Genomic DNA, 27470 nt, shown 5'->3' on the forward strand with positions numbered 1-27470 from the left:
GACCAGAATAAATTCGGGTCCTGGAGGGTGGAGTTGGATTTACACCCCAAACAGATTCTGCAGCACCGACTGCCCGAACCGACTGTCGCGTCGGGTATCCTGCTGGAGGCAGTAATGTGATGTGAATGTGTGGACAGATGACCACGTCGCAGCCTTGCAAATCTCTTCAATAGTGGCTGACTTCAAGTGGGCCACTGACGCTGCCATGGCTCTAACACTATGAGCCGTGACATGACCCTCAAGAGCCAGCCCAGCCTGGGCGTAAGTGAAGGAAATGCAATCTGCTAGCCAATTGGAGATGGTGCGTTTCCCGATAGCGACCCCTAGCCTGTTAGGGTCGAAAGAAATAAACAATTGGGCGGACTGTCTGTGGGGCTGTGTCCGCTCCAAGTAGAAGGCCAATGCTCTCTTGCAGTCCAATGTGTGCAACTGACGTTCAGCAGGGCGGGTATGCGGCCTGGGGAAGAATGTTGGCAAGACAATTGACTGGTTAAGATGGAACTCCGACACCACCTTCAGCAGGAACTTTGGGTGGGTGCGGAGCACTACTCTGTTGTGATGAAATTTGGTATATGGAGCATGAGCTACCAGGGCTTGAAGCTCACTGACCCTACGAGCTGAAGTAACTGCCACCAAGAAAATGACCTTCCAGGTCAAGTACTTCAGATGGCAGGTATTCAGTGGCTCAAAAGGAGGTTTCATCAGCTGGGTGAGGATGACGTTGAGATCCCATGACACTGCAGGAGGCTTGATAGGGGGCTTTGACAAAAGCAAGCCTCTCATGAATCGAACGACTAAAGGCTCTCCAGAGATGGCTTTACCTTCCACACGATAATGGTAAGCACTAATCGCACTAAGGTGATTCCTTACTGAGTTGGTCTTTAGGCCAGACTCTGATAAGTGCAGAAGATATTCAAGCAGGTTCTGTGCAGGGCAAGAACGAGGTTCTAGGGCCTTGCTCTCACACCAAACGACAAACCTCCTCCACTTGAAGAAGTAACTCTTTTTAGTGGAATCCTTCCTAGAGGCAAGCAAGACACGGGAGACACCCTCAGACAGACCCAACGCAGTGAAGTCTACGCCCTCAACATCCAGGCCGTGAGAGCCAGGGACTGAAGGTTGGGGTGCAGCAACGCTCCATCGTTCTGCGAAATGAGAGTCGGAAAACACTCCAATCTCCACGGTTCTTCTGAGGACAACTCCAGAAGAAGAGGGAACCAGATCTGACGGGGCCAAAAGGGCGCTATCAGAATCATGGTGCCGTGGTCTTGCTTGAGCTTCAGTAAGGTCTTCCCCACCAAAGGTATGGGAGGATAAGCATACAGGAGGCCGGTCCCCCAATGGAGGAGAAAGGCATCCGACGCTAGCCTGCCGTGTGCCTGTAGTCTGGAACAGAACAGAGGCAGCTTGTGGTTGGTCTGAGAGGCGAAAAGGTCCACCGAGGGGGTGCCCCACTCTCGGAAGATCTTGCGTACCACTCTGGAATGAAGCGACCACTCGTGCGGTTGCATGACTCTGCTTAGTCTGTCGGCCAGACTGTTGTTTACACCTGCCAGGTATGTGGCTTGGAGGAGCATGCCAAACTGGCAAGCCCAACGCCACATCCCGACGACTTCCTGACACAAGGGGCGAGATCCGGTGCCCCCCTGCTTGTTGGTGTAATACATTGCAACCTGATTGTCTGTCCGAATTTGGATAATTTGGTAGGACAGCCGATCTCTGAAAGCCTTCAGTGCGTTCCAGATCGCTCGGAGCTCCAGGAGGTTGATCTGCAGATCCTTTTCCTGGAGGGAACCACAGACCCTGGGTGTGAAGCCCATCAACATGAGCTCCCCACCCCAGGTGAGATGCATCCGTCGTCAGCACTTTCGTGGGCTGCGGAATTTGGAATGGACGTCCCAGGGTCAAATTGGTCCGGATGGTCCACCAGAGCAGTGAAGTGCGGCAACTGGTGGAGAGGCGGATGACATCTTCTAGATTCCCGGTGGCTTGAAACCACTGGGAAGCTAGGGTCCATTGAGCAGATCTCATGTGAAGACGAGCCATGGGAGTCACATGAACTGTGGAGGCCATATGACCCAGAAGTCTCAACATCTGCCGAGCTGTGACCTGCTGAGACGCTCTGGTCTGCGAAGCTAGGGACAAAAGGTTGTGGGCCCTCGCTTCGGGAAGGAAGGCCTGAGCCGTCTGGGTATTCAGCAGAGCTCCTATGAATTCCAGAGACTGTGTTGGCTGGAGATGGGACTTTGGGTAATTTATCACAAACCCCAGCAGCTCCAGAAGTTGAATAGTGCACTGCATAGACCGGAGGGCTCCCGCCTCCGAGGTGTTCTTGACCAGCCAATCTTCGAGATATGGGAACACGTGCACTCCCAGCTTGCGTAGGTACGCCGCTACCACCACGAGGCACTTTGTAAACACTCGTGGGGCAGAGGCGAGCCCAAAGGGCAGCACACAATACTGAAAGTGCCGTGCGCCCAGGCGGAATCTGAGATACTGTCTGTGAGCTAGCAGTATCGGGATGTGAGTGTATGCGTCCTTTAAATCCAGGGAACATAGCCAATCGTTTTTCTGAATCATTGGCAGAAGGGTGCCCAAGGAAAGCATCCTGAACTTTTCTTTGACCAGGAATTTGTTCAGGCCTCTGAGGTCTAGGATGGGACGCATCCCCCCTGTTTTCTTTTCCACAAGGAAGTACCTGGAATAGAATCCCTGCCCTTCCTGCCCGGGTGGTATGGGCTCGACCGCATTGGCGCTGAGAAGGGCGGAGAGTTCCTCTGCAAGTACCTGCTTGTGATGGGAGCTGAAGGATTGAGCTCCCGGAGGACAATTTGGTGGCAGGGAGGCCAAATTCAGGGCGTATCCGCACCGCACTATTTGGAGAACCCACTGGTCGGAGGTTATGAGAGGCCACCTTTGGTGAAAAAATTTTAACCTCCCTCCGACCGGCAGATCGTCCGGTACGGACACTTTGAGGGCGGCTATGTTCCCATGGATCCAGTCAAAAGCCCGTCCCCGGCTTTTGCTGTGGAGGCGCAGGGGGCTGCTTAGGCGCACGCTGTTGACGAGAACGAGCGCGCTGGGGCTGTCCCTGTGCCTGACGAGGCCTTCGGGCCGGCTGGGTGTACCTACGCTTTGCAAAAGAATAGGGCACAGCCTGCCGGGCCCGGGAAAAACGTCCACCTGCTGAGGTGGGTGCTGAAGGCGCCCGGTGGGAGAGCTTGTCGAGGGCGGTTTCCCGCTGATGCAGTTGGTCCACCAGCTGCTCGACCTTCTCACCAAAAATATTATCCCCCCGGCAAGGGACGTCGGCCAGTCTCTGCTGGGTGCGGTTGTCCAGGTCAGAGGCACGCAGCCATGAGAGCCTGCACATCACTATACCTTGGGCCGCAGCACGAGATGCCACGTCACAGGTGTCATAGATACCCCTGGACAGGAACTTTCTGCACGCCGTCAGCTGCCTGACCACCTCCTGAAAAGGCCTGGACTGCTCCGGCGGGAGCTTATCGACCAGGTCCGCCAGTTGCTTCACATTGTTCCGCATGTGGATGCTCGTGTAGAGCTGGTACGACTGGATGCGGGTCACGAGCATGGAGGATTGGTAGGCCTTCCTCCCAAATGATTCCAGAGTGCGAGACTCCCGCCCCGGGGGCGCCGAGGCGGTATCCCTCGAACTCCGTGCCCTCTTGAGAGCAGAATCCACGACCGCCGAGTCATGGGGCAATTGGGGCCGCATTAACTCTGGGTCCGAGTGGATTCTGTACTGGGACTCTGCTTTCTTGGGAATGATGGAATTAGATAATGGTCTCATCCAGTTCCGAAGCAGTGTCTCCTTGAGGACATTGTGCAACGGCACCATGGAGGACTCTCTAGGTGGTGATGGATAGTCGAGGACCTCGAGCATCTCAGCCCTCGGCTCATCCACAGAGACCACGGGGAAGGGAATGCAAATAGACATGTCCCTTACAAAGGAGGCAAAGGAGAGGCTCTCAGGAGGCGAGAGCTTCCTCTCCGGTGAAGGCGTGGGGTCCGAGGGAAGACCCGCAGACTCCTCTGAGGAGAAATATCTGGGGTCCTCCTCTTCCCCCCACGAGGCCTCTTCCTCGGTATCGGACATAAGCTCATGTAGCTGAGTCCTTAACCGGGCCCAGCTCGACGTCGAGGCACCGAGGCCTCGGTGTCGTCGAGCGGTGGACTCCCGCGCCGGCGGGGACGAAGCTCCCTCCATCGATGTCGACGGGGACTCCACCTGCGTTGCGGTTGAGACCGGCGCCGCAAGCGGCGGCGGTGTCGACACCCCCGGCACCGGGCTAGAGCTCGCCAGCGCCAGTCAACGGCGCCGAGGGCGCAAGCACCCCCGGCGCCGGCACAGCCTGGCACATCAGCCCTTCCAGGATCCCTGGAAGGATGGCTCGGAGGCACTCGTCCAGGCCCGCTGACGGGAAAGATGGGGGGGGCCGGTAGAGGTGCCGGTGCCGGAAGCTGCTCGGGTCCAGGAGACTGCACCGAAGTGCTGGGACCCTGACGCATCGGTACCTCCACTACCGAAGGGGATCTCTCCTCTCGACGCGGACGCTTCGGCGTCGACTCCTCGCCGGCACAGAGAGCCGGACGCATCGAAGGCGACCGATGACGGTGCTTCTTTGATTTTTTCGGTGCCAGGTGGCATGGAGGAGGAGGAGGTCGATCCCCCTCGGTCCCGAGTCAGACAGTGTTCGGTCCCGAGGGCCATGGGCCGAGGGAGTGACCGGGGCCGATTGCCCACGCAGCCTCTCACCCCTACCCTCACCGGAGGACCGGCGGGCCGACGGGACCTGTGCTCCTGGGGTCGATGCCATCGGTGCCGATTTCGCGGGCATCGATACCGGTACCGAAGAACCAGCCGTCGATACCGATGCCGTCGAGGTCGACGTCGAGGGGCCGGCGCAAGTTCCAAAAAGACGGTCCCGTAGAACTTGCCTCGCAACCTGAGTCCGTTTCCGGAGACCAAGACACAAAGAACACGACTTGATATTGTGCTCCAGCCCGAGGCACTGGAGGCACCAAGCGTGGGTGTCGGTCTGCGAGATAGGCCGGCCGCACCGACCACACTTCTTAAATCCACTCGGGACCTTTGAGGACATCGACGGAAAAATCGTGTCGGCGAAATTAAAGTCGTCGATGGTGGCGGTAAATCACACCTCGAAAAATAAATCGACCGCGCGGCCACAAGGCCGCAACGCGACGCCCCCGCTAGAAAACGAGGGAAAAACAAGCGCGTTCACTTTTTTTTTTTTAAGAAAAAGGAAAAGGGTCCGGAACGCGCGGGGTCCAGAAACAAAAAAACTAGAAAATTCGCGAAAAAACGCGACGGTTTTCCGAGGCTGACAAGAGAGAGCGGCGACGCACGACTCTCTCCAGCGCGGAAAAAACAAGACTGGCGGGAACGGTCGCGCACGGGCGGGAAGATGGCCGCGCATGCGCGGTGGGCGTGCCCTGCGTGCGGACCGCCCGCAAAGCTTCTTCCGGTTGGTGGGGGCTGCCGCGGACGTCACCCAGTCGTGAGAACAAGCAGCCTGCTTGTCCTCGGAGAATCATCTTTACAGACAACTTGTGATAGGTAAGCATCCTTGCTTTCTCTAAAGATGAGTTCGCCACAGTTACACAGGTGAGGCACTTTAATTATGGGTTGTCAACAAAAAAATAAAATAAATAAAAAGGGAGCATAACAACCATTACCGACAGGCGGGAAAAAATGTCTTCGGTTTGGTATATTTTAGGGTGAATTTGATCATAACACTATGGCAAGGTAACTGGGTCTTGATAAATCTCTCAGTGGCCTACACATGATTCTTCATGACCCTCTACTAACTGGTAGTATATAGGGTTTCTTACACCCTCTTGGAAGACAGGATAGACTGACACTGCCATTATCCCTTTAAGAAAGCATCCAAGTAAAAGAGGCCAAAAAGGCGGTATCCACACTCACCCTCAGCCTTAATCTCAAAGAGAATAATTTTATTCACCTTCCAGAGAAGAACAAGAGGAAGAGAATGAAGGATCTACAGTTGATGCAGTCTTCCTGGCTGCAGAAGGAAGGTAGAAGGAATTTCTTTGGGGGGGGGGGGGGGGGGGGGGTTGGGAGGGCACAGAGCATTTTGGATGACAGTTGTGATTTTATAGTGTAGCTCTGCGATACAGATCACACAGGTATGTAATGCTTAATTTGAGGCCTACAAATGGCACTGCAGTTATCCAGTTCACATAAAAACTGACTAGTTTAGTTAGACCTGACATTTTAGGTGGGCCCTAAGCATCATTCTCTCTCTCTCTGCCCTGCTACCCTCCCCCCTCCCCCAAAGAGGTCCAGAAAATCTCTCCCTGCCCCCTCCAGGTCTGGCGCCTCTTGCTCACCTTCCAAATTTGCCCTTCACCCACAGAGATGAAAGTCAGGCTGCCTCTGGCCAGCCCAGAAGCCTTCTCTCTGCTAGAGCCTGAGTGAACCAAGGTTTTCGGTTTCTGCCAAAACCAAATCTGAGACTGAAATTGGACATTTGGTTTCAGCAGAAACTGAACAGTAAATGTAAAACCCCCAAACCTGACCAAAAAAGTCCCTCTTCTGAGGAGAGTCTCCCTCTTTCTCTCTGCCTCTCCCCGGGCCTACCTTAGGCAGGCCTGGTGGTCTAGTAGAGTCTTCAGGGGCAGGAACGAACACCACCCGTTCCTGCCCTGTGCAGGAGGTTCTGGCAGTCACTTTGCAATTGGAACCAGCAAGGACAGGATCGAGCCTCACAAAGCTACGAAGTCTTGGCAGCCATTTTTTTTACGTGTATGCTGTACAGCGCTGCGTATGCCTTGTAGCGCTATAGAAGTGTTAAGTAGTAGTAGCCATTGCAAACGGAGCAGCACATGGCAGGAATGAATGGGGTTTGTTCCTGCCCCCAAGGACACCACTAGACCACCAGGGAGGGCCTACAGGTGAGACTGGGTGGGGGGGAGAGAGTGAGGAGTCAGTTTTGGGTTTTAGGCAAAAGTGCACAGGCATTTTCAGTCAAAACCCAAACCTGGATTTCAGTACGGTTTCAGTGGCAGAAAGTATATGTGCAGGCTGCTGTAGAACTCGTCTGTGGTTGAGCTCTGTAAACAATACATAATTGTTCAACTGCTTGCCCTGAGTTTGCAGCCAGCAAGTGATGTAGTTAAGGCAGTCTCCCATGATTTTGGATGGGGAAGAGAGCTCCTTTTTAATAATGGAGCCACTCCAGACAGTGCAGCAAACTGACGGTGATTTAGATCAGGGAAGGGGCAGGTTCCTGCTGCTGAGAAGCAGCAAGAGATAAAATGCCTAAAGGAGACAAAATGGTTGATGTTCCCACCGATATCGGGACTGCAGGTCCCTCAGCGGGGGAAGGACTTGACTCAAGAACCGGATACTGCTGGGCTGTCTGGGGCTTCCAATTAAGGGAATTCCTTTAATTAAAGGGAAATCCCTCAACCTAGAGAGGTAGGAGATTTCCCTGTTCAGGGCTGCTCTGCTTTTATTTCTTCTTCTTCTTAAACAGACAGAAGCAGAAAAAAAAACCTTATTCTCTAACACAGGGGGCAAAGGCTGCCCAGGGCAATTTGGGGGGAATTTAAGCACCTGGGAGCTGCAGAGGGAGCCTGTGAGGGACTCACCCAAACTAGGTGAACAGGTAAGAAAGAAGAGGATAAGGGGACCCGCACCCTCCAGAAAAGATCCCTCAGGACCACGCCAAAGCCTCAACCTGAGGCACTAAGGAAGGCAACTAGGGGCTGCGGAGCCAAGCTCCAAGTTCAACCAGGTATGATCTTGAGACTGTGACCTGGAAGCAGCTGATAGACTCAACCACACTGTGCAGCCGCAGACAGAGCGGGGAGCTAGGCCAGGGACAGAGCACCACAGCACAACCTACCACCTGCTGGAAGGCACAGAAAAACACTGGTTATAGCTGGTGATGTCACTGGCTGAATTCAGTTTTCTCTACCTCCATCTGCTGGTGAGAAGGGATAAATCTCATTGATTCAGAACAGTGTAAGCTAATGCTAAGAAAGAGCAGTTTAAATATTTAAAAAGTGCCTTTTGCGATTAAAAAAAAAGAAAGAAACCCCAAGAAGCACACAACAGAACTGTACATTCTAAGTCCATCCCAGAGTTACAGCAGTTTAATAATACTGCATTTTAACTTTTGCAACCCTGGGACTCACTTTCTATGATGGAGTATGGGAAGTTGCCAATTCCCTTTAACACTCCCTCAAAGAGCCACAATAAGAAGCAGGTACTGTAGTACAGTGCAAAGAGGGCGTGTCAGTCAGGGAAACAGGAAGGGCTTGGTTCAGCCAGATAAAACTCCTGAGCACAGTCAAGCCAGAGAGGCACAGGAAAGAGAAGCAGCCCTACAGCATACGCTTCCACTACAGATGTGTAAACCATCAGAAACCTGGCTAACGTAGGCCAAGTTTTATCTTGGATCTTGTAAGAATGCTGTGCCAGACCTGTATAAAGTTTGCACTTGAATCCCAAGACTTATTTTCTACTTTACTGTACCTGTATAGTAACAGGTTTCAGCATATTGGTGTTAAGAGAGTTTGTCTTTACTTTTTGCTCTTGCCCGGCTGCATTTGTGAAGGCCCACGCTCAACCCTCACTCATACTATTACACTTTCCATGTACAATATGTAAACTCCTGCTTTCAGAATCATGCATCAAAAATAAACAAATATACATCCATGTTTCAGAGACTAAATTCAATGTTCTCTCTCTACGTTAAGCTCAAGTGGACAGAACCATTTTCTTGGCTCATATGAAATCACAAATTGGGCCTGCTCTCCAAGAGTCAGTGTGGCTTCCTGGTCCTCATGTAATGCCTTTGACACCAGCTGTGGGGGTCACATACCTGTTCACTGGCAAGAAACCCCAGAATGTGAACTTTTAGCCCCAAACATTTTTATGATACATCCTTGTGCCTGTGCCACAACCATAGTTATGGAATCATTAAGATCCTCCTCCAGATATTTGTAGCAAACCCCAAAATGATCAGTGATAGACATCTATTTGCACTTTGAAAATTGTTTGAAGTTGCTAGTCTGCTTTTTGGTGGGGAAAAAGATCTAATATTAGAGTGAAGTGTCTTCATTTACTTACAATGTACATGCACCAGCTGTACTGCCCATGATAGTACACTAAGCACAACCATTTGTGTTGTGGGTAATATTTTAATATTGTATTTTCATACTGCAGATATACTAGTTCTACTGGTGATGTAACGCAACCACTAGCGAGTTAAGTTTGCAAAAAACTGTATTCATACCTGCTTATATGTATGGCTAAGTTATTACCTTCTTGAATAATGTCTGTTTAACTGCACTGACCTCCACCTTGAACTTTACAGTTAAGCGGAATATAAAGGCCAAAATTAAATTAAATATGGCTATTTATTTTTCATATACACCCCTCAATCTCCCCACTTGCTAATTTTGCTTTTATTTATTTATTTTTACCAGGGAGAAAGCCCCATTTTAACTAAAGATGTGCACAAATAGTTGTTTTCCAAGCAGCCATCTAAGGGGTCCTTTTACCAAGCTACGGGAAAAAAGGTCCTGCATTAGCGGCGGGGGCCGTTTTTCCCGCAGCAGGTAAAAACTGAAACCCCCCCCCCCCCCCACTTCTTACTGTGTGGCCATGTGGCAGGGAGCCCTTACTGCCATCCATTGAGGTGGCGATAAGGGCTCCCACGCTAACCGGCTAGTGCGCAGTGATGTCCGATTACCACTGGGTTATCGCTGTGCAAGCCATTTCCAGGGGTTTTCTTTTTCCCCCAGAAATGGCATGCGCTTGGGGTGGGATTACCGCCAGCAGCTGTGTTGGGCTGGCGGCAGTCCCGGAAGAACGAGTGGTAAGCCCGCGTTGGGTTTACCGTCGCTCTGTAAAAGGGGCTGGCTAATCAATTTATTTCACCCAATACTCCTTACACCATTCTTATTAACCTGATGGTCTAATAATCCACAGATATATGACTAGTTACCGGACCAACTGTGTTATTTTAATTCTTCCTCTCAGCATCCATTTAATACAAATTTTCTTACCTGAATTCTTCTGGTTTCAGGCTCAGCTATCACACCGCTGCGTTTAAGATCCATGTCTCCAATACTACGTGTCATAGCAAGTCTCCCATTTACGTGGGGCTGTCCTAAACTGTTCCAAGCAACAAAACCACCGCATTTCTTGATCCTGCCCAGAACAGAAAGCATATATATATATAAAAGAGACCGTATCTATGGGTTCCATTATAAAACCACCTTATATTATATGCATCTCTGAGCTCTCAATCTCACAAAACCTGTTTGTTCAAAACTCAAAGTCATTGAAATGGCTAGGACAAGCTACCTGGGGATATTCAGTGGCATTTAACTGGTTAGTGTAGCTGAATATCCCCGCTAACCAGCTAGGGTAAGGGCAGGGTATGGGTGAAGCAAAAACTTACAGTTCAGCTACAATTTTCAGCCCGTACCCAGCTAAGTAACTGTATAAAGTTAGGACAGTAAAAAAAAAACTGTCCTAGCTTTATACAGTGAAGTTAACCAGGCACTGGCCTGAATGTCGACCAGCACCCAGTTAACTTCTGGGTAACCTCTGAAACCTGGATATTCAGTGCCGGAAGCCATACATACCCAACATTGAATACCTGGGGTCAGTTAGATAATTAACAATTTCAAATTTATAATCCACTTTACCTCTTAGTTCTTAGCAAAGTACAATCCTAAGAAGCTGGTAATTACCAGGAATTACAAATGACAAAAAGTAATTAACAGTCATAATACTAATACAGCCATCTCTACTCTACCCTGATCAAATATTATCAGTTTGTGCTGCCCAATACATATTGTTGAAAGAAACATTTTAATGTTCCGTCTAAACCTTTTGTAATTCTGTGGAAAAGATAAGAGAGGCTAAATCTCCTTTCCAAATTCTGCTGCCTGAAAGGCGAATAGTTTCTCAAACAATTTTAATCTCTTTATACCTCTAGAAGTTTGAAAGAGGAAGAAATTAGGTTGCCTGTATGGCAGATGGATTAGTGAATAAGAAATTATCATACCAATAGTAAGAAGCTATTCCATTTACAATCAAACATATAAACGGCGAGTGACCGTACTCACTCGCAAATGCGCAGTAGAGACTTCCATCTCTGTCCCGCCCCCAAGTCAATACGTGATGATGGGGGGCGGGACAGAGAGGGAAACTGCGCGAAGGGGAGGGAACCGCCGAGGTCACCACCACTCCCCCCCCCCCCGAGGTTGCCGCTACTGGTGCCCCCCCGGAGTCGCCTCTGCCGCCACCCCTCCATCCGGCCGTCTCTTCACTATTCAACTTACATCTCCGCAGCAGGCAGATCAGCTGAGCTGCCGTTGGCTTTCCTTCCCTGCCTGTGTCCCACCCTCGCCGACGTTACGTCACACGAGGGCGGGACACAGGCAGAGAAGGAACGGCCGACGGCAGCTCAGCTGAACTGCCTGCTGCGGCGATGTAAGTTGAATAGCGAAGAGACGGGCCGGGTGGAGGGGTGGCGACGGCGACTCGGGGGGGGGGGGGGTACTGGCAGCGGCGAACTCGGGGGGGGGGGAGCAGGCAGTGGCGATCCACTAGCCCGTTTTAACAGGCTCAACGGCTAGTTTTAAATAGAAAACATGTCAGTTTGAATTGGATCTTTGCTTTTACTGTAAGCCAATGTAGTTTAATATAAAATTTGAAGTCTATCATGCCTTTGTAATGAAAAAATAAGTCTTACTGCCATGTTTTGAATAGGCTTTTTCAACATATATTTAGGACATCCTACATAGATTATATTAGATTAACCTAATTGACTTAATAATAAAGCTTGCACTAATAAGTAAAACTGATTTTCGTCAAAGAGCTTACAAACTGAATGAAGTTTTTTCAACAGTATAAAAGGTTTCTTAAGACATTAACCTGATGCTTGAGTGATAAAGTTCTATCCAGATAAATTCCCAATATTTTTATAACTGATGCAAGCTTAAATTCTGATTGATCAATAATAAAAGAAGAGAGGTTGGGATCAGGACGATAATCAAGATGTAAAAATGTAGTTTTCTGAGTGTTCAATTTCAGTTTATGTGCAAGCATCCAGTCTTCCATCATATTAATGGCATTTTTAATGACTGAGGTCTCTGACTAAATGGAATGTGTAAAAGCAATCAAAATGGTTATTTCTGTATTACTGTAAGACAAAAAAAAAAAAACATGCTCTTGACATGTTAGTCCCAAAGAACTTACATACATTAAACAATGTGGGTGACAAAGGTGAAACCTGTGGGACATCACAAGGATTACACCATTGCTCTGAGACACAACCGGATATCTTAACTAGTAGTAGTAGTAGTATATGAGAGCTTGGTAAGAAATCCAGCCTGTGGCTGTGAGTGGATCAGATGCCGCTTATCACCGCGGGCTGAATATCAGGCGGTGTATGTCTCGTGTCTTTATGCACCTTTCTTCTTCATGCTCCATATAGGACTTTAATACTTCCTTTTCAAGAGGGCAACAAGACAAGCTTACATGCATATTTTGGATATGCAGCTGCTGCCCAGACTGGCCCTAGAGTACATCTACCACCTTATTGTATCCCAGTGACTGGAAATTGGGGCAAGCCTTACACAGCAAAGCATGTGCTGCTACTCAGGGCAGGACCAAGACCACGCTAGTACCTAGCTAAAGGTAGTGCATTCTGAGCAGCAGGAACTAAGCAAGAACTTCTAAGACATTAGGAACCTTGATGTTTGGAGACACTACTTTCTCCTTTACGCTATTGTTTTTATTTTGTGATGTCTAAGCATCTGTCCCCAAATCGCTTGCAGAGTTGGTCTTTTAAGTAGATAAATATTGAAGCATTTTCACACTTCACAAGTAAAGGTAAGCCCACAAATAGGTTTCATCTGCATAGTTAGACCAATTTTCAAAAGCAAAAAGTTTTTCCTTTGAAAATTGACTCAGGAAAAGTATATGCAAAAATGTGCATCTGCTATTGTGTGGGTAGTTTTCCTGTGTGAAGTTATGTATACAAGTGCCAACTCAGCCCAAGAAATGCTTCCCCTATATGTACATAAAACTTATATGGGCAGTGGCACTACATGCATATAGCATAAGCACTTTTTTAAACAGGCTACTGCTGCATGGATATGCTTTCGATAATTGCCTATTTAAGCATCTATAGTCAATAGACAGGAAGGAGTTTGGTGACAACTTTCACTGCCTTCTTTTTAACATATCTGAGTAGGAATAGCACATACAGACCAACCCCAAATGTGCAGAAACATGAATAAAAAACTACAAATGCAGGTACCTGAACCCAAGACATACCTTTCCTTCTCTTCTTTCCTTTCTGGCGTGTGGTCTATGGTCAAATTTAGAGCTTTCCCTTTGCGACACAGAATTGCTCGACTATCCCCAACACTGGCCACCACTAGCTCAATCCCTTCTCGCAACAAGCCCACTGTGGCAGTGGTCCCAGAATTCATTAAGGATGCTACAAGTATTGCACGAGAAAAGGCAAAGTGGTTCAAATCAAGACCAGTAACCAAGGCAGAACATCTCAAAAGGTACGGGTGCTTTAAGTTACTGTGTAAAATATACATCTATATCAAAATAAATGCATCATGCAGATTTTATACTATGAAATGTGCCAACATGGCTCAATAAAGCCTAGGCTAAAAAAAACAACCTCAAAAATAGTGGTGTCGAGTTAAGCAAAAACTATGGCTAGAGATATTTAAAACGCAGAAACACCGTGTTTAACCTGTGAATCAATCAACAGGTATCTGGAATTAATTGAAGCAGCTCTTGTTATTGTTTTGAACAAGCTAAACTTTGGGAATTAAAAAAAACAAAACAAAACATGATTTCTTCAACTGAAGAGAGAAATGTGTTTTCATTTAGGGAAAATGTATTGAGCCACGTTGCAAATGTCAATAACTACATTAATTATAAAATAACTGACAGCAGATTACCGTGACATGTTCTTTAAAGCAGGTATTGTTGCTTTAACATGGTTGGCTAGCTGAGTGTCGCTTCACATCCCTAACAGTGGAAGCTCAATCACACTTTATCTAGGTTATATCATGCTTTGCTGCAGGAGTCACGTAGTGCCGCTCAGCATACAACCTAGGAGCATACAACCTAGGAGCAAAATGTTCTACGCATGGCTTTTGCTTCCTGGTCTAAGCATGCTACAAATGCAACATGCACAGGCTGAGCCTCTATGCACTAATCAATAGTGAAAGCTAGAGACTAAACTTAGCACATATTGGGTTCCAGAAGGTGGTCACAATCTACAGGCCCTGTCTAAAGGTTTCCACTCCAAAGGGTGGGGAATAAGGTATGCAGTGGTAGGGCTTGGGTGTTTAAATAAATAAAGAATCCCTCAGGCAGCTGCAAATCAAGGCTCATGGTACCATAGGCCATAACAGCCTCCGTTCAGCTGGAAAAAGAGCAGGAAGAAACTGTCTAGTCAAAAATACAGCTGAACCACAATGAGATTCTGGTGTCTGTACTATCTTATACTTTAGAGCCAAGCCCTAGCATTTAGTCAATAGTGGAAGGCTTCCCCCAACCGCCCTCCAGCTCCTCTCTCGCACTTACCGCCGCACTCATTCGGAAGCCTCTTAATCACCCCCTGCACTTCACCCAACCTAATGGGTTCCCCAAGCTGCGCTCTTTCTGATTCACTCAATCGTTGTAATTGCACCTGATCTAAATATCTACCTATGGCCACCTCCGTTTCCTCCTCCGGGGCCTTATACAAATCTTATACAATCACCAGGAGGCTTCCGAATGAGTGCAGCGGTAAGTGCAAGAGAGGAGCTGGAGGGCGGATGGGGGATGGATCTAGTGGGGTTGTTCCTCGAGAGATGGCTGATCAAATGACATAGAGATCAGCACAATGGAGGGGGAGGGATGGGGTGGACGGGGGGGGGAGACATTGTTGGTGGGTTCTTGGAATGTAAATGGGCTCAATAATCAAGGGAAGCAGAGCAGAATCTTTAAGGAACTGAGTAGATTGAAGTGGGATGTGACGTTATTGCAAGAAATGCATTTGAGACCAAGAGACGCGCATATGTTGCGTCGTAGGCCCTTTTGGGAGGTGGTAGTTCACCAGGAAGGAGGACCCAAAAGGATGGGGGGAGTGGCCATTTTTGATAAGACAGGACTATGGGTTTGTAATTAAACAGGAGTTTCGGGAGTCTAGCAGTCGCTGTATGGCCATTAGAGGGTTGATGCAGGGTAAGGAGCTGACACTGATTAATATTTATGCCCCAAATGTGGGTCAAAGGGGATTCTTCCAGACATTAAAGGAAGAGCTTCAGGGATTTGTTGGAGGGCAAGTGGTGGTAGGAGGGGACTTTAATGTTGCCCCGGATGCACTATTAGATCATTCGGTGGGAGGGGGACACCAGGGTGTGCCCAGGAGGAAAGCATTGTTACAGTTTATGAAAGAACTGGAAGTAGTGGATTGTGAGGTTGCTGCATGGAGGGCAGCGGAATTACACTTTCTACTCCCATGCAGCACAGTCATACACCCGCCTGGACGGGTTGTGGGTGCATCGAAATAGCTGGTATATGGTGGGGGAGGCTGTGATAGAGGCCATTCAAATTTCAGATCATGCTCCAGTATGGATTAGGCTCAAGGGGTTGGGTCAAGGGGAGCAGAGGAGTAGGTGGAAACTGAATGATTCCCTATTGGGGGATGAGAAAGTGCGGGAAGAGACTAAGTTGACTATTCAAGAGTTTTGTCGCTTTAATGATAATGGTGAGGTCACAGAAGCAGTATTGTAGAATGCACTGAAGGCGGTGGTGTGGGGAATGCTGATGAAGTGGGAGGTGCGCAGGAAGAGGGAAAGGGGACTGCGTTCCCTAGACCTTTGCACGCAATGGTGTACTTGGAAAAAAAGCACAAACGAAACCCCACATTGCAGGTATGGGAGGAACTTAAAAAAGTTAGGGGGGATTTAGATCAGTTGCAGATGATGGAAATGGACTTCATGAGAACTAAGCTTCAACAGCAATACTCTGAGTTTGCTAATAAATCCAGTGCAATGCTAGCAAGGTATTTAAGGGCCAGAAGAGTTAAATCCCTTATCCAAAAGATGAGGGACGACAGGGGAGGATGGCACTATGCTGATTATGAGATAGCAAGCCGTTTTATGAAGTATTATCAAGATTTGTATAAGGCCCCAGAGGAGGAAACGGAGGTGGCCATAGGTAGATATTTAGATCAGGTGCAATTACAACGACTGAATGAATCAGAAAGAACGCAGCATGGGGAACCCATTAGGTTGGGTGAAGTGCAGGGGGTGATTAAGAGGCTTCCGAATGGGAAGGCTCCCGGGCTGGATGGGTATTCAGTGCGGTTTTACAAATGTTTGTGGGTGAACTAGGGGATCTTTTGGTTCGGGTGGGGAATGGTGTGTTAGAAACTAATGAGTTTCCCAAATCTACGTTAGAGGCAGGGGTGACTGTCTTGCCTAAACCGGGAAAGGACCCAGCAGGTTGTGGCTCTTATAGGCCTATTTCTCTGTTGAATATTGATGCAAAGATAATGGCCAAAATTTTGGCTAATAGGCTGGGAAGGATTCTACCAAAGCTGATTCATAGGGACCAGTCGGGGTTTGTGCCTGGGAGACAGGTAGGGGACAATATTAGGCACACCCTCCACTTGATCTGGGAAGTGCAAAGAAGTGTAACTGGTACGGCCATGTTGGCCACAGATGCAAAAAAGACTTTTGACCGGGTAAACTGGGAGGGGGGGGGGGGGGGGGGGGGTTGAGGGAAGTGCTGAACCGGATGTGGGTGGGAGAAAATTTTAGCACTTGGTTGGCAGCCTTATATAGGGACCCGAGGATCTGCCTTAACATTAATGGAAGTTACACCTCCTTCTTCCCCATTTGTAGAGGAACTAGGCAGGGGTGCCCTTTGTCACCTCTGCTATTTGCAATATATGTTGAACCTCTAGCTGAATTGATGCGTCACCATCCAGATTTACGGGGTATAAAGGTGGGGGAGGGGGAGCATTGTTTTGCTTTGTTTGCCGATAATGTATTACTTTATGTAGAGGATCTGGGGCGGACGTTGCCTACGATATTGAAGATCCTTTGGGAATTTGAAAAATATGCAGGCTTGAGGGTTAATATGGATAAGAGCGAGATGCTGGGGGTCTCTTTGGCTCATGGAGAGGAACAAAGCTTGAGAGCCAAGTTTGCTTTTAAATGGGCTAAAGAATAGCATCCGATACTTGGGGATTCAGATACCCAGGGAGTTAGGTAGAGTGTATGGTTTGAATTATGGGAAAATAGTGGATCAAATTAGGGTGGACTTATCTAGGTGGAAAGGCTTGTGGTTATCTTGGTGGGGACACATGGCAGTGATGAAGATGAATGTGCTGTCTAGGTTGTTATTCTTGTTTTATTTATTTTTGCATTTGTATCCCACATTTTCCCACCTATTTGCAGGCTCAATGTGACTTACATAGTACGGTGATGGCGATCGCCAATTCCAGTAAGAGAAATACAGAGTGGTCAAGTGTTAATGATCATAGATGACAGAGTATATAAGTATTCAAGGAGAGAGAGTTAAGTTTTGTCCAGTTCTGGTAGTAGTTTTGATTGTGTTGGAGGGTTCAGGTGTTTAGGATGGATCATTCTGGTATGCCTTTATGAACAGGTTGGTTTTTAGCAATTTCTGGAAGTTTGTTAGGTCGTGCATTGTTTTCATGACATTTGGAAGTGCATTCCATATTTGCGTGCTTATGTAAGAGAAGCTGGATGCGTATGTTGTTTTATATTTTAGTCCTTTGCAGCTGGGGTAGTGGAGATTTAGATATGTGCGTGCAGAGCTTTTTGTGTTTCTGGTTGGTAGGTCTATAAGGTCTGCCATGTAGACTGGGGCCTCGCCGTGAATGATTTTATGAACCAGGGTGCATTAAAAGCAATTCGCTCTTTGATTGGGAGCCAATGTAGTTTTTCTCGTAAGGGTTTGGCACTTTCGTATTTCGTTTTGCCAAATATGAGTCTGGCTGAGGTGTTTTGGGCAGTTTGGAGTTTCTTTATGATTTGCTCTTTGCATCCAGCATAAATTGCATTGCAGTAGTCTAGGTGACTCAGAAACCATTGACTGTACCAGGCGGCGGAATATTTCCCTCTGGAAGAAAGGTTTTACTCGCTTAAGTTTCCACTGTTCCAGTCCTTGCCGGTGGCGGTCCCAAGGCAGATACTTAAACAACTTCAGGGCCACATATTACAGTTTATTTGGAGTGGCAGACGGGTATTATGGGGGGCGCCGGAGCAGGGGGGGGAGAGCGGTACCTAATATCGAGTGGTACTATATGGCAGCTCAGCTGCGCATGATATTGGACTGGGAGAGGGGGAAACTCAAGCCAGGTGGAGCAGTCATACTGCCCTAATCGAGCATTGAGCTCGTATCTGTGGACAACTGAGGGAACAAAACAGGTGCTGATGGGAATTCATAATCCATACTTAAGGCATTTAATAGGGTTGTTGGGGGAAGTGCGAAGGAGATGGGGACAAAGGGATAGGGTGTCTTCTCTTGCGTCCTTGTGATGGGAACCTAAATTTGGGACAGGGAGAGCAAATGCAACATTTGGGAGATGGGAGCAGGTAGGCTTATTGAGTTTTAGGGGTGTGCTGCATGGGGGTGGGATGAAGAGTTTCGAGACTCTGTGCTCTATGTATGCCCTGCCCGCAGGAGATGTTTTCGCCTACATACAAGTTCAACATTTTGTGGGGACTTTGGGATGGAGGGGTGAGGCATGTTTGTGCAGCGCTGCGTATGCCTTGTAGCGCTATAGAAATGCTAAATAGTAGTAGTAGTAGTCAAGAGATGGAAAGCCTGGAAAATTTGTGGATGATGTTGAAAAAGGTGCCCAGACCCATCTCGGTGATGTATAATTTTTTCGGGGATGGATCCCAACCATTTAGGGTTCCAGGGTGCATGGGAGCGGGATCTCCATTGTAGCTTTACTGACCAAGAATGGGAAAAAAATTTGTGGGGGCGCTCCAAAAGGCTTCTGTATGTGTTTTGGTGCAGGAAAATGCATAAGGTACTCACTCGATGGTATTACACACCTGAGAGATTGAGGCGGATGTACCCAGGTACATCAGAAGCATGTTGGAGGTGTGGGGGGCAGTCAGGTACATTCTTGCATATATGGTGGACTTGTCCTAAGGTAGTTCCTTTTTGGCAGGAGGTTATGAAAGCCTTGGTGAAAGTGATGGGTGCATCTTTGTTGTGCAGTCCCTCGGTGTGTCTTCTGGGTATGCATAATGAGAGGGACTCTTGGGAGCAGAGCAAATAGATGAGATGGGGGTTGGCAGCAGCTAAATGTCTCATAGCACAGTACTGGAAATCCATAGACCCTCCGACTTTGGGGACTGGAAAGGCAAAGTGGAACAGTTATTAACTATGGAATGCCCTTGCGGCATATCGTAGAGATGGCACACTATGGCGTAAAGGGGGGTGGAATTGACTTCAACAATGTCTCGCACGTCTTTAGATGGTTGAGCTCTGAGAGTATGGGGGGGGAGGGAGGGAGGGAGTAAGTTCCAAAGGATTTGGGAATTCCCAAGTATTGTTGTGGTTAGTTGGGGTTGGGGAGTTGGGGAGGGGTGAGTTGGTCGGGGATATATGGTATTTGTCTTGCAGAGTGACCAATTGAAGAGAGAAATATTGATGGATATTTGGGTGTAAAACTACGTATTTCCAACATGAATAGGTTTAGTGGATGTGGAAAAAAACTGTAAACATGGTTGAATAATGTATGTCAGTTATGTGAGACTTAATAGTGATTAAGTTGTTTTCTAATATTGTGTGAATGAAAGTGTTAAAATCACAATAAAATATTTAAAGTGGGAAAAAAATCTGGAAAGCCCATCACACCACACAAGCAGTTTTATAGCTTTAAAAAAATGGGAATGTATTTTCAAAACTGTCCCAATTAAAAAAGTACCTGTAGAGACCTGAACCTATTTTTCTAAAACAAAAGAAAAGTGATGGGGACCTGAAAAGGGTAGTAAAAAAACAAAAGCAGCAAAAGACCAAAATATTTATTAAGGGAAAGGGACTTAATATATTGCCTTTCTGTGGTTTTTTCCAGCTATATTAAAAGCGGTTTACATATTATATACAGGTACTTACTTGTACCTGGGACAATAGAGGGTTAAGTGACTTGCCCAGAGTCACAAGGAGCTGCAGTGGGAACTGAACCCAGTTCCCCAGGATCAAAGTCCGCTGCACTAACCACTAGGCTACTCCTCCTTCAGAAACAAGTCCATATATCTATATTAAATACGTGAAAATGTGTGATTTGTCTCACTTGTATGGCATTTATAGAACACTAGTAAGAAATGCCCGTTTCTGGCAAAAATGAAACGGGCCCTAGCAGGGTAATCCCCCCCCCCCCCCGTCCTCCCTCCCTCCCGAGTTGCAGACACCCCCTCCGTGCCTCCGTTCCGAGTTGCACACCTCTCTCTTCATCCCTTCGTCCCTCAGTGACGTGGTTGCGAGGGCCGCCCCGCCCTCAACATCATCGCGTTTTGACGCGAGGGCCGCCCCGACCTCAACATCATTGCGTTTGACGCGAGGGCGGAGCTACAGTGACTGGAGCCTGCAGGCCAAACCGGATATCTCGGGCGCCTCAGTGCCTTTTATATATATAGATTGTATTTCTATATTACATTCTGAACACCCATCACCGCCCCTCCTCCCCCCAAAAACATATTTTTATAACTAACACGGCTGTTATTTCTGCTAAAATTGTATCAAGAGTCCGATAATGATATAGCTGTCAACTTCTGACATGAAGAAATTAGTCTCAAAGGATCAGTCCAGACTAATGGATTATACCCATCTGCCTGCAGGTGGACACAGAAACACTAATGTGCTGTGTTTTATAAGATAGGTGCAGCATAGTTCAGCCAGTATACATAGTCAAGCAGTAGAAAGAAGTGACTTATTTCCAACCTCTTTAGGCAATGTTATCAAATGCCATGTAAAATGACACAGAAAAACAACCATTGTAAGGAGCAGTGGTAATTCCTCTTTAAGGAACAGTCTCACTGCTGTAGGATCATCTCCTCTCCCTAGACTAGGAAATTGCAAATCGGGCACTCCTGAGATAGAGTGATTGACTGAACAGAGAACGCTTCTTCTGACTCCTGAGAAGGCGATACATCTCCCTGAACCCCTAATTTCCTCTTCTTTGACAGCTGCTGTGCTCGTTCCAAAAGAAATACCTGGTGTAACAGAAGAAAATTTCTAGTGAAATAGCAAGGCAGAAATAGTGTCAGTGGAGGGAAACTTCCCTGTACTATCTGCAAGATAAGCAATGCGTTACTCAACATGGCTGCTGCAGAATCATCCTGCAGCACTTAAGGACCCTGGAGGAACCAAAAAGGGCTGAATTTGCACCTCCTAAGGCCTGACACAGATCATGAATTGGCCAGAGAGTGAAACCCGACTTCCACATTGGGAACATGGCTTTAAAAAGGTCAGCTATAATTTGTACTTACAGTAGCACTGCAGAATTGCCGGTCTGTTAACAGTAAGGCACCACAGAGCCGTAAAACTTCCTCACAACTAGTGAGTAGTTTGAGAAAAAAAAACAACTATCTGGTTTTATTAGAGGTAGGAGAAAAAATAAATAGGGGAAGTAAACAGAGAAAATGGTAGCAGTAGCAGGGGAGAAGGGTGGGATCTAGAACCACTAGGTTTACTCCTGAAGCTCAATGGCACCATCAAATCCATTTCTCAACTGAACCTATAAGAGGACAGGAGACTACCAAGGAACAGTCACAGAGATGCACCTAAGCTGCTATCCACCTGCTGGAGACACAGAATACTGGCTGGGCTATGCTGCACACTATCTTATAAAGAACAGGTCATTAGTGCTCTGTTTCCTTGGTGACATAATGAAAAGCCATTTTAGCCGACATATGGCCATGTTGGATAACTGACACACAATACAGATATATAGACTTGTTGTTAAAAAAAATATATTTTTGGGCTCTTCATGTTTTTGATTTGACTCCTCTTTTCAGCCCTCTCTTGGTTTCCTTTTTCTGTTAATTTTTCAAAAGGGCCATCTTCTCTCCAGTGCTAAGGGTACCTTTTCTAGGAAAACTCAGCATACTGTTACTCACCTTACCTAAACTTGCCTCAGACACACCTCCAAAAAACTTCAAGCAGAAGTAGTACACTCTGAACAGTTCACATACTTTTATTCTCATATACGAGTGGCCTCTAAGAAGATAATTATCAAAGCTAGTTCTATGCATAGCACTGCTATTTAGTGCATACTTTTATCTGTGGCTAGGAGGATGGTCCTGGAGAAGAGCTAGAGTAGTATTTGGACTCATGCATGTGCTTTTGGACTTTTCAAAGTATATGCATATATTTTCTCTAAATTTCTATATATACAAACAGATGTAAACATATGTGGGTATTTTAGGTGGACTCATTTTTAGAAGGGAATCTGCATACTTCCCCTTTGTTCTTAGGTACAAATTTGCTGCACAAGTTAGAGGGTTTGTTTGTTTTAAATCAGGATATCTAAAGGGCAATTTTAAAAGGCACTTCTGCAGACAAAAACAGTATTTTACACACAAATGTTTGTCGTATAAAACTGCTCTCTTAATATACAGATAAATGTATGTACATAATTATAATATGTATGTTTTTTCACCCACATTTTTAATAAGTGTTCCTGGTGGTGGGGAAAGGGATATATTTACGTGCACATTTTTGATTTAAAAAAATTAGAGTGTTCAGGAAGGTTTGCTGGGATAATTTTCAAAGCTAACTTAGAACATTTGATAAGTTTACTTTGAAAATATGCATAACACTTTGGGGCATAAACAACCCGAAAATATACATAGGAATTTGTAAAAATGTACTCTCTTAAGCGTGCAAGTTCAAGATGTCTTTCTAAGACTGCATAATAGCTTGTACCAACTTTAACAATGGGCTATGAAATGTTCAACATGAAAAATGTACAGCTCCACAGAATGACTTTAGTCAACCAATTGTAAAACAATACCTGCTTTAAAGAAAACCATAGCTCTAAACTTTTAACGCCATCAAGTTAACAGAATTTGCTGATAACCCATGTTGTATTTCTTAATTTTGAACCGTGTAATATTAAAAGAGAAGCTGCACTTACTTCCTGACACAGTCCACAGACTTGATAAAAACCCTCTTAGTGAACTGCTATTATCATGACTGCTTTTGTGTTAGCCTTCAGAACTTCCCAGGATAGTACTACTGACTAGTAATCTTTTAGCGAGCAAGTGGTAACAAACATTTATATTTACTGAGAGTGGCAGGATAAAGTGCAGGAAAAACCAGAAATTTTCAGGAAAATAATACTACTACGTAGAGAAAGGGACAGGAAAAGGGAAATGGGACTTGAATATACCGCCTTTCTGTGGTATTTTGCAACTACATTCAAAGCGGTTTACATATATACAGGTACTTATTTTGTACCTGGGGCAATGGAGGGTTAAGTGACTTGCCCACAGTCACAAGGAAGGAAATGAGAAACTACCATTACTGGCTTAGATGGGACTTGTTCTGGATAACTAAAATAGAAGTTGAAAGTGTATTTTCCATGTACGGATAACAAATTATAAATGAGAAAGACCAGCAAGACCCATCTACCGTGCCCAGTAAAGTAGGTAGTGTTGTAACCACTATTTTGTACAGGTTATGTCCCTGCATGCTCTGTACAGGTTACTGTCATGCCTCTTTTGAAATGCAAGTCATTTTAAACGTTGTACTTTGCGTAGAAACACACTATACTTTCATTCCACCCCTCTTGCCAAATAAAGGATCCTCTATTTATCCCAGCATTGTTTTTGACTCCACCACCTCCACCAAGGGGCATTCCAGGCATCCATCACTCTTTCTATGGAAAATATTTCCTGATATTACCTTTACATTTACCTCCTTGCAGTTCATCTTAAGTTCTCTAATTCTACAGCTTCTCCCTTTTTGGAAAACTTTCATTTGTTCATTAATACCTTTCAACTTTTTAAAAGCCTTACCGAGTTTTATTTACCTTGTCCTACTTTTCCTCTAGGGTATACATATTCAGGTCTTCAAATCTCTTCTTACATGTTTTCTAGAGCAGACCCTACACTATTTTGGCTGCTTTCCTCTAAACCACTGCACTAAGCATATAAAAAGACTAGGATATGCCTCCAAAACTGAACCCAGTACACAAAGTAAGGTAAAATTATGTATCATACCTGATAATTTTCTTTCCATTAATCATAGCTGATCAATCCATAGACTGGTGGGTTGTGTCCATCTACCAGCAGGTGGAGATAGAGAGCAATCCTTTTGCCTCCCTATATGTGGTCATGTGCTGCCAGAAACTCCTCAGTATGTCGATATCAAAGCTCCATCCCGCAGGACACTCAGCACTTAGAGAATTACACCACACAAGGGACAACTCTGCCCAGCTCACCACCACCGAAACGGGGGAGGGGAATCAACCCAGCTCATCCACACACAAGTGGGGAAGGGGAATCCATCCAGCTCATCCCGCGGAGCGGGGAGGGACACCACACCCGCCGATACGGGGGGATCTGGCTTATCCTGCAACCCCGGGAGGAGCTGACTGACCCTAACACCGCCGAAGCGGGAGGGGTACAAAGCTGCCCTACAGCCGCACGAACGCGGGGGAGGGAGGCGCCGCAGAATTAGTCTCAAAATCCAGCCGAAAAACGGAGGGGAGAGGAAATGCAGCAGCTCACTGTAACACAAAATCGTCTCAACTCCTGAAGATCCAATGAAAAAACTTGAACACGAAGTCCGCCTGAACAGGAACTGAAGACTAAACTTGAACCTGAAATGCAACCAGAATATAAACAACTACAGATATCTGGGAGGGGCTATGGATTGATCAGCTATGATTAATGGAAAGAAAATTATCAGGTATGATACATAATTTTACCTTCCATAACATCATGCTGATCAATCCATAGACTGGTGGATGTACCGAAGCAGTACTCACCAGAGCGGGACATAGAAATCCCTGACCGCAACACTGAAGCTCCAAACCGGGCCTCCGCCCGAGCAGCCACAGTCAAGCTGTAATGTCTGGAGAAGGTATGAGCCGATGCCCAAGTTGCCGCCCTACAAATCTCTTCCAAGGAGACGGACTCGGCCTCTGCCATCGAGGCACACTGTGCTCTAGTGGAGTGAGCCTTCAGCTGGATAGGCGGCACCTTCACCGCGGCCACATAAGCCGCTGCATGGTTTCCTTGACCCCATCGTTGCTACTGTAGGCTTGGCAGCTTGCAGACCCTTACGAGGACCTGCGAACCGCACTAACAGATGATCCGACTTCCGGAAATCATTGGTCATTTCCAAGTATTGATGATGACTCGTCTCACATCTAGATATTTGAGAGCAGAGTACTCCTCTGGGTAGTCCTCCCTACGAAAGGAGGGTAGACAGAGCTGCTGATTCACATGGAAGCGAGAAACAATCTTGGGCAGGAAGGAAGGCACTGTGCGAATAGACACTCCTGCCTCAGTGAACTGTAGAAAGGGCTCTCGACATGATAGCGCCTGGAGCTCGGAAACTCTTCTGGCTGAAGTGATAGCCACCAAAAAGAACTGCTTTCAACGTCAGGTCTTTCAGAGATGCCCTCGACAAGGGTTCAAAAGGCGGCTTCTGCAAGGCTCTTAGCACCAGATTGAGATTCCACGCAGGTACCACTGAGTGCAGAGGAGGGCGCAGGTGATTAACTCCCTTGAGAAAGCGCACCACATCTGGCTGCGAGGACCAGGGAAGCACCCTTCAGGCGACCCTTGAAGCAAGCCAGAGCCGCTACCCTGGACTTAAGGGAAACTGAGCGACAGGCCTTTCTCCAGCCCTTCTTGCAGGAACGCCAACACTGAAGAATTGGAGCAGTGAAGGGGAGAAAGAGAGCCTGCCTCACACCACGATGCAAAGGTACACCAAACCTGGCGTAAGCAGTAGAAGTAGAGCGCTTCCTCACTCTCAGCATAGTGGCGATGACCTTGTCTTGAGAAGCCCTTCTCCTCCAGACCGCTGCCGCTCAATATGCAGGCCGTAAGATCAAAAGGGGAGGGATCCTCCATCCCCACGGGACCCTGATGCAACAGGCCCTGCTCCGCTGGCAGCCGCAGAGGGGTCGTCCACTGAGAGCCTGATCAAGTCCGCATACCAGGGACGTCTGGGCCAGTCCGGACCCCACCAGGATTATCCTGACCCGGATGCTTTGCCACCCGTCTAGCACCCTGCCCAAATGGGCCAGGGCGGGAACACATGAGAAGACTCCTGTGTCGGCCACTGTTGGAGAAGAGCATCTACTCCCAGAGATCGAGGGTCCCGTCCTCTGCTGAACAAGCACGGCACTTGCAATTGGCAGATTACGCCATCAGATCTAGGCTCGGCTGGCCCCAGCGCTTCGTGATGTCCAGAACGCCTGAGCAATAGCTGCCAATCTCCGGGATCCAAGGTATGGCGACTGAGAAAGTCCGCCTTGACATTCATGACTCCCGCAATGTGGGCCGCCGACAGCTGTTCCAGGTTCGCTTCCGCCCACTGGCATAGATTCATGGCCTCCTTGGCTAGAGGACCCGTACTGGCTTCAACAACAGTACCGGGAGAAACTCCAACGCACCAACCGAATGGCTCTGAGTTCCAGGAGGTTGATAGACCACTTTGCCTCTGCCGGAGACCAGAGCCCTGCGCTGTCCTTCCAAGCAGTGGCTCCCCAGCCCATCAAAGAGGCATCCGTCATGACGACAAACCACTCCGGGGTCAAAGAGGCATTCCTGCGGACAGCTTGTCTGGCTGCAGCCACCAGCTCAGCGCCTTGCGCCACCGCTGGATCCAAGGGAAGGGCACAGCATAATCCTCCGACACTGGAGGTCATCGCTGCAGCAGAGAGTGCGTAAGGTCTCATATGGGCCCTGGCCCAGGGCACCTACTTCCATCGTGGCCGTCATAGAGCCCAACAGCTGCACATAGTCCCAAGCCCGAAGAGGAGAGGCTACTAGGAAACTGGTCCACCTGAGCCTGGAAGCTTGACAACTCCGATTGTCTGGCAGGAACTGTCTGCCCACTTGGGGTCGAAACGAACTCCCAGATACACCGGGACTGAGTCGGGCGCAGCTGGCTTTTCTCTCCCAGTTGATGAGTCCACCCCAGGGAGCTCAAAAAGAGCAATCACCTGTCTGAATCTCTTCCGCACTCTGCATAAGAGGGGGCTCGATCAACCAGTCATCAGATAAGGATGGACTTGTACCCTTCCTTGTGTAGGAAGGCCGCGATGACCACCATTACTTGGAGAAGTCCGTGGAGCAGTAGACCACCCGAATGGGAGGGCTCTGACTGGAAGTGTCGGCCCAGG

General features: G+C 47.6%; 1 protein-coding gene across 1 annotated transcript in view; it reads right to left on the reverse strand.

The window, feature by feature from the left end:
- PPM1K (protein phosphatase, Mg2+/Mn2+ dependent 1K) overlaps positions 1-27470 on the reverse strand; it is a 78927-nt gene that overhangs the window by 11788 nt on the left and 39669 nt on the right. The window contains exons 4-5 of the mRNA XM_030190672.1: positions 13373-13538; positions 10084-10228 (exon numbers count right to left, since the gene is read on the reverse strand). Of these exons, the coding sequence (XP_030046532.1) occupies positions 10084-10228; positions 13373-13538 (311 nt within the window). The remainder of the gene's footprint in view (positions 1-10083; positions 10229-13372; positions 13539-27470) is intronic.

The sequence above is a fragment of the Microcaecilia unicolor genome, chromosome 2, assembly GCF_901765095.1.
Source record: "Microcaecilia unicolor chromosome 2, aMicUni1.1, whole genome shotgun sequence".
Classification (NCBI taxonomy): domain Eukaryota; kingdom Metazoa; phylum Chordata; class Amphibia; order Gymnophiona; family Siphonopidae; genus Microcaecilia; species Microcaecilia unicolor.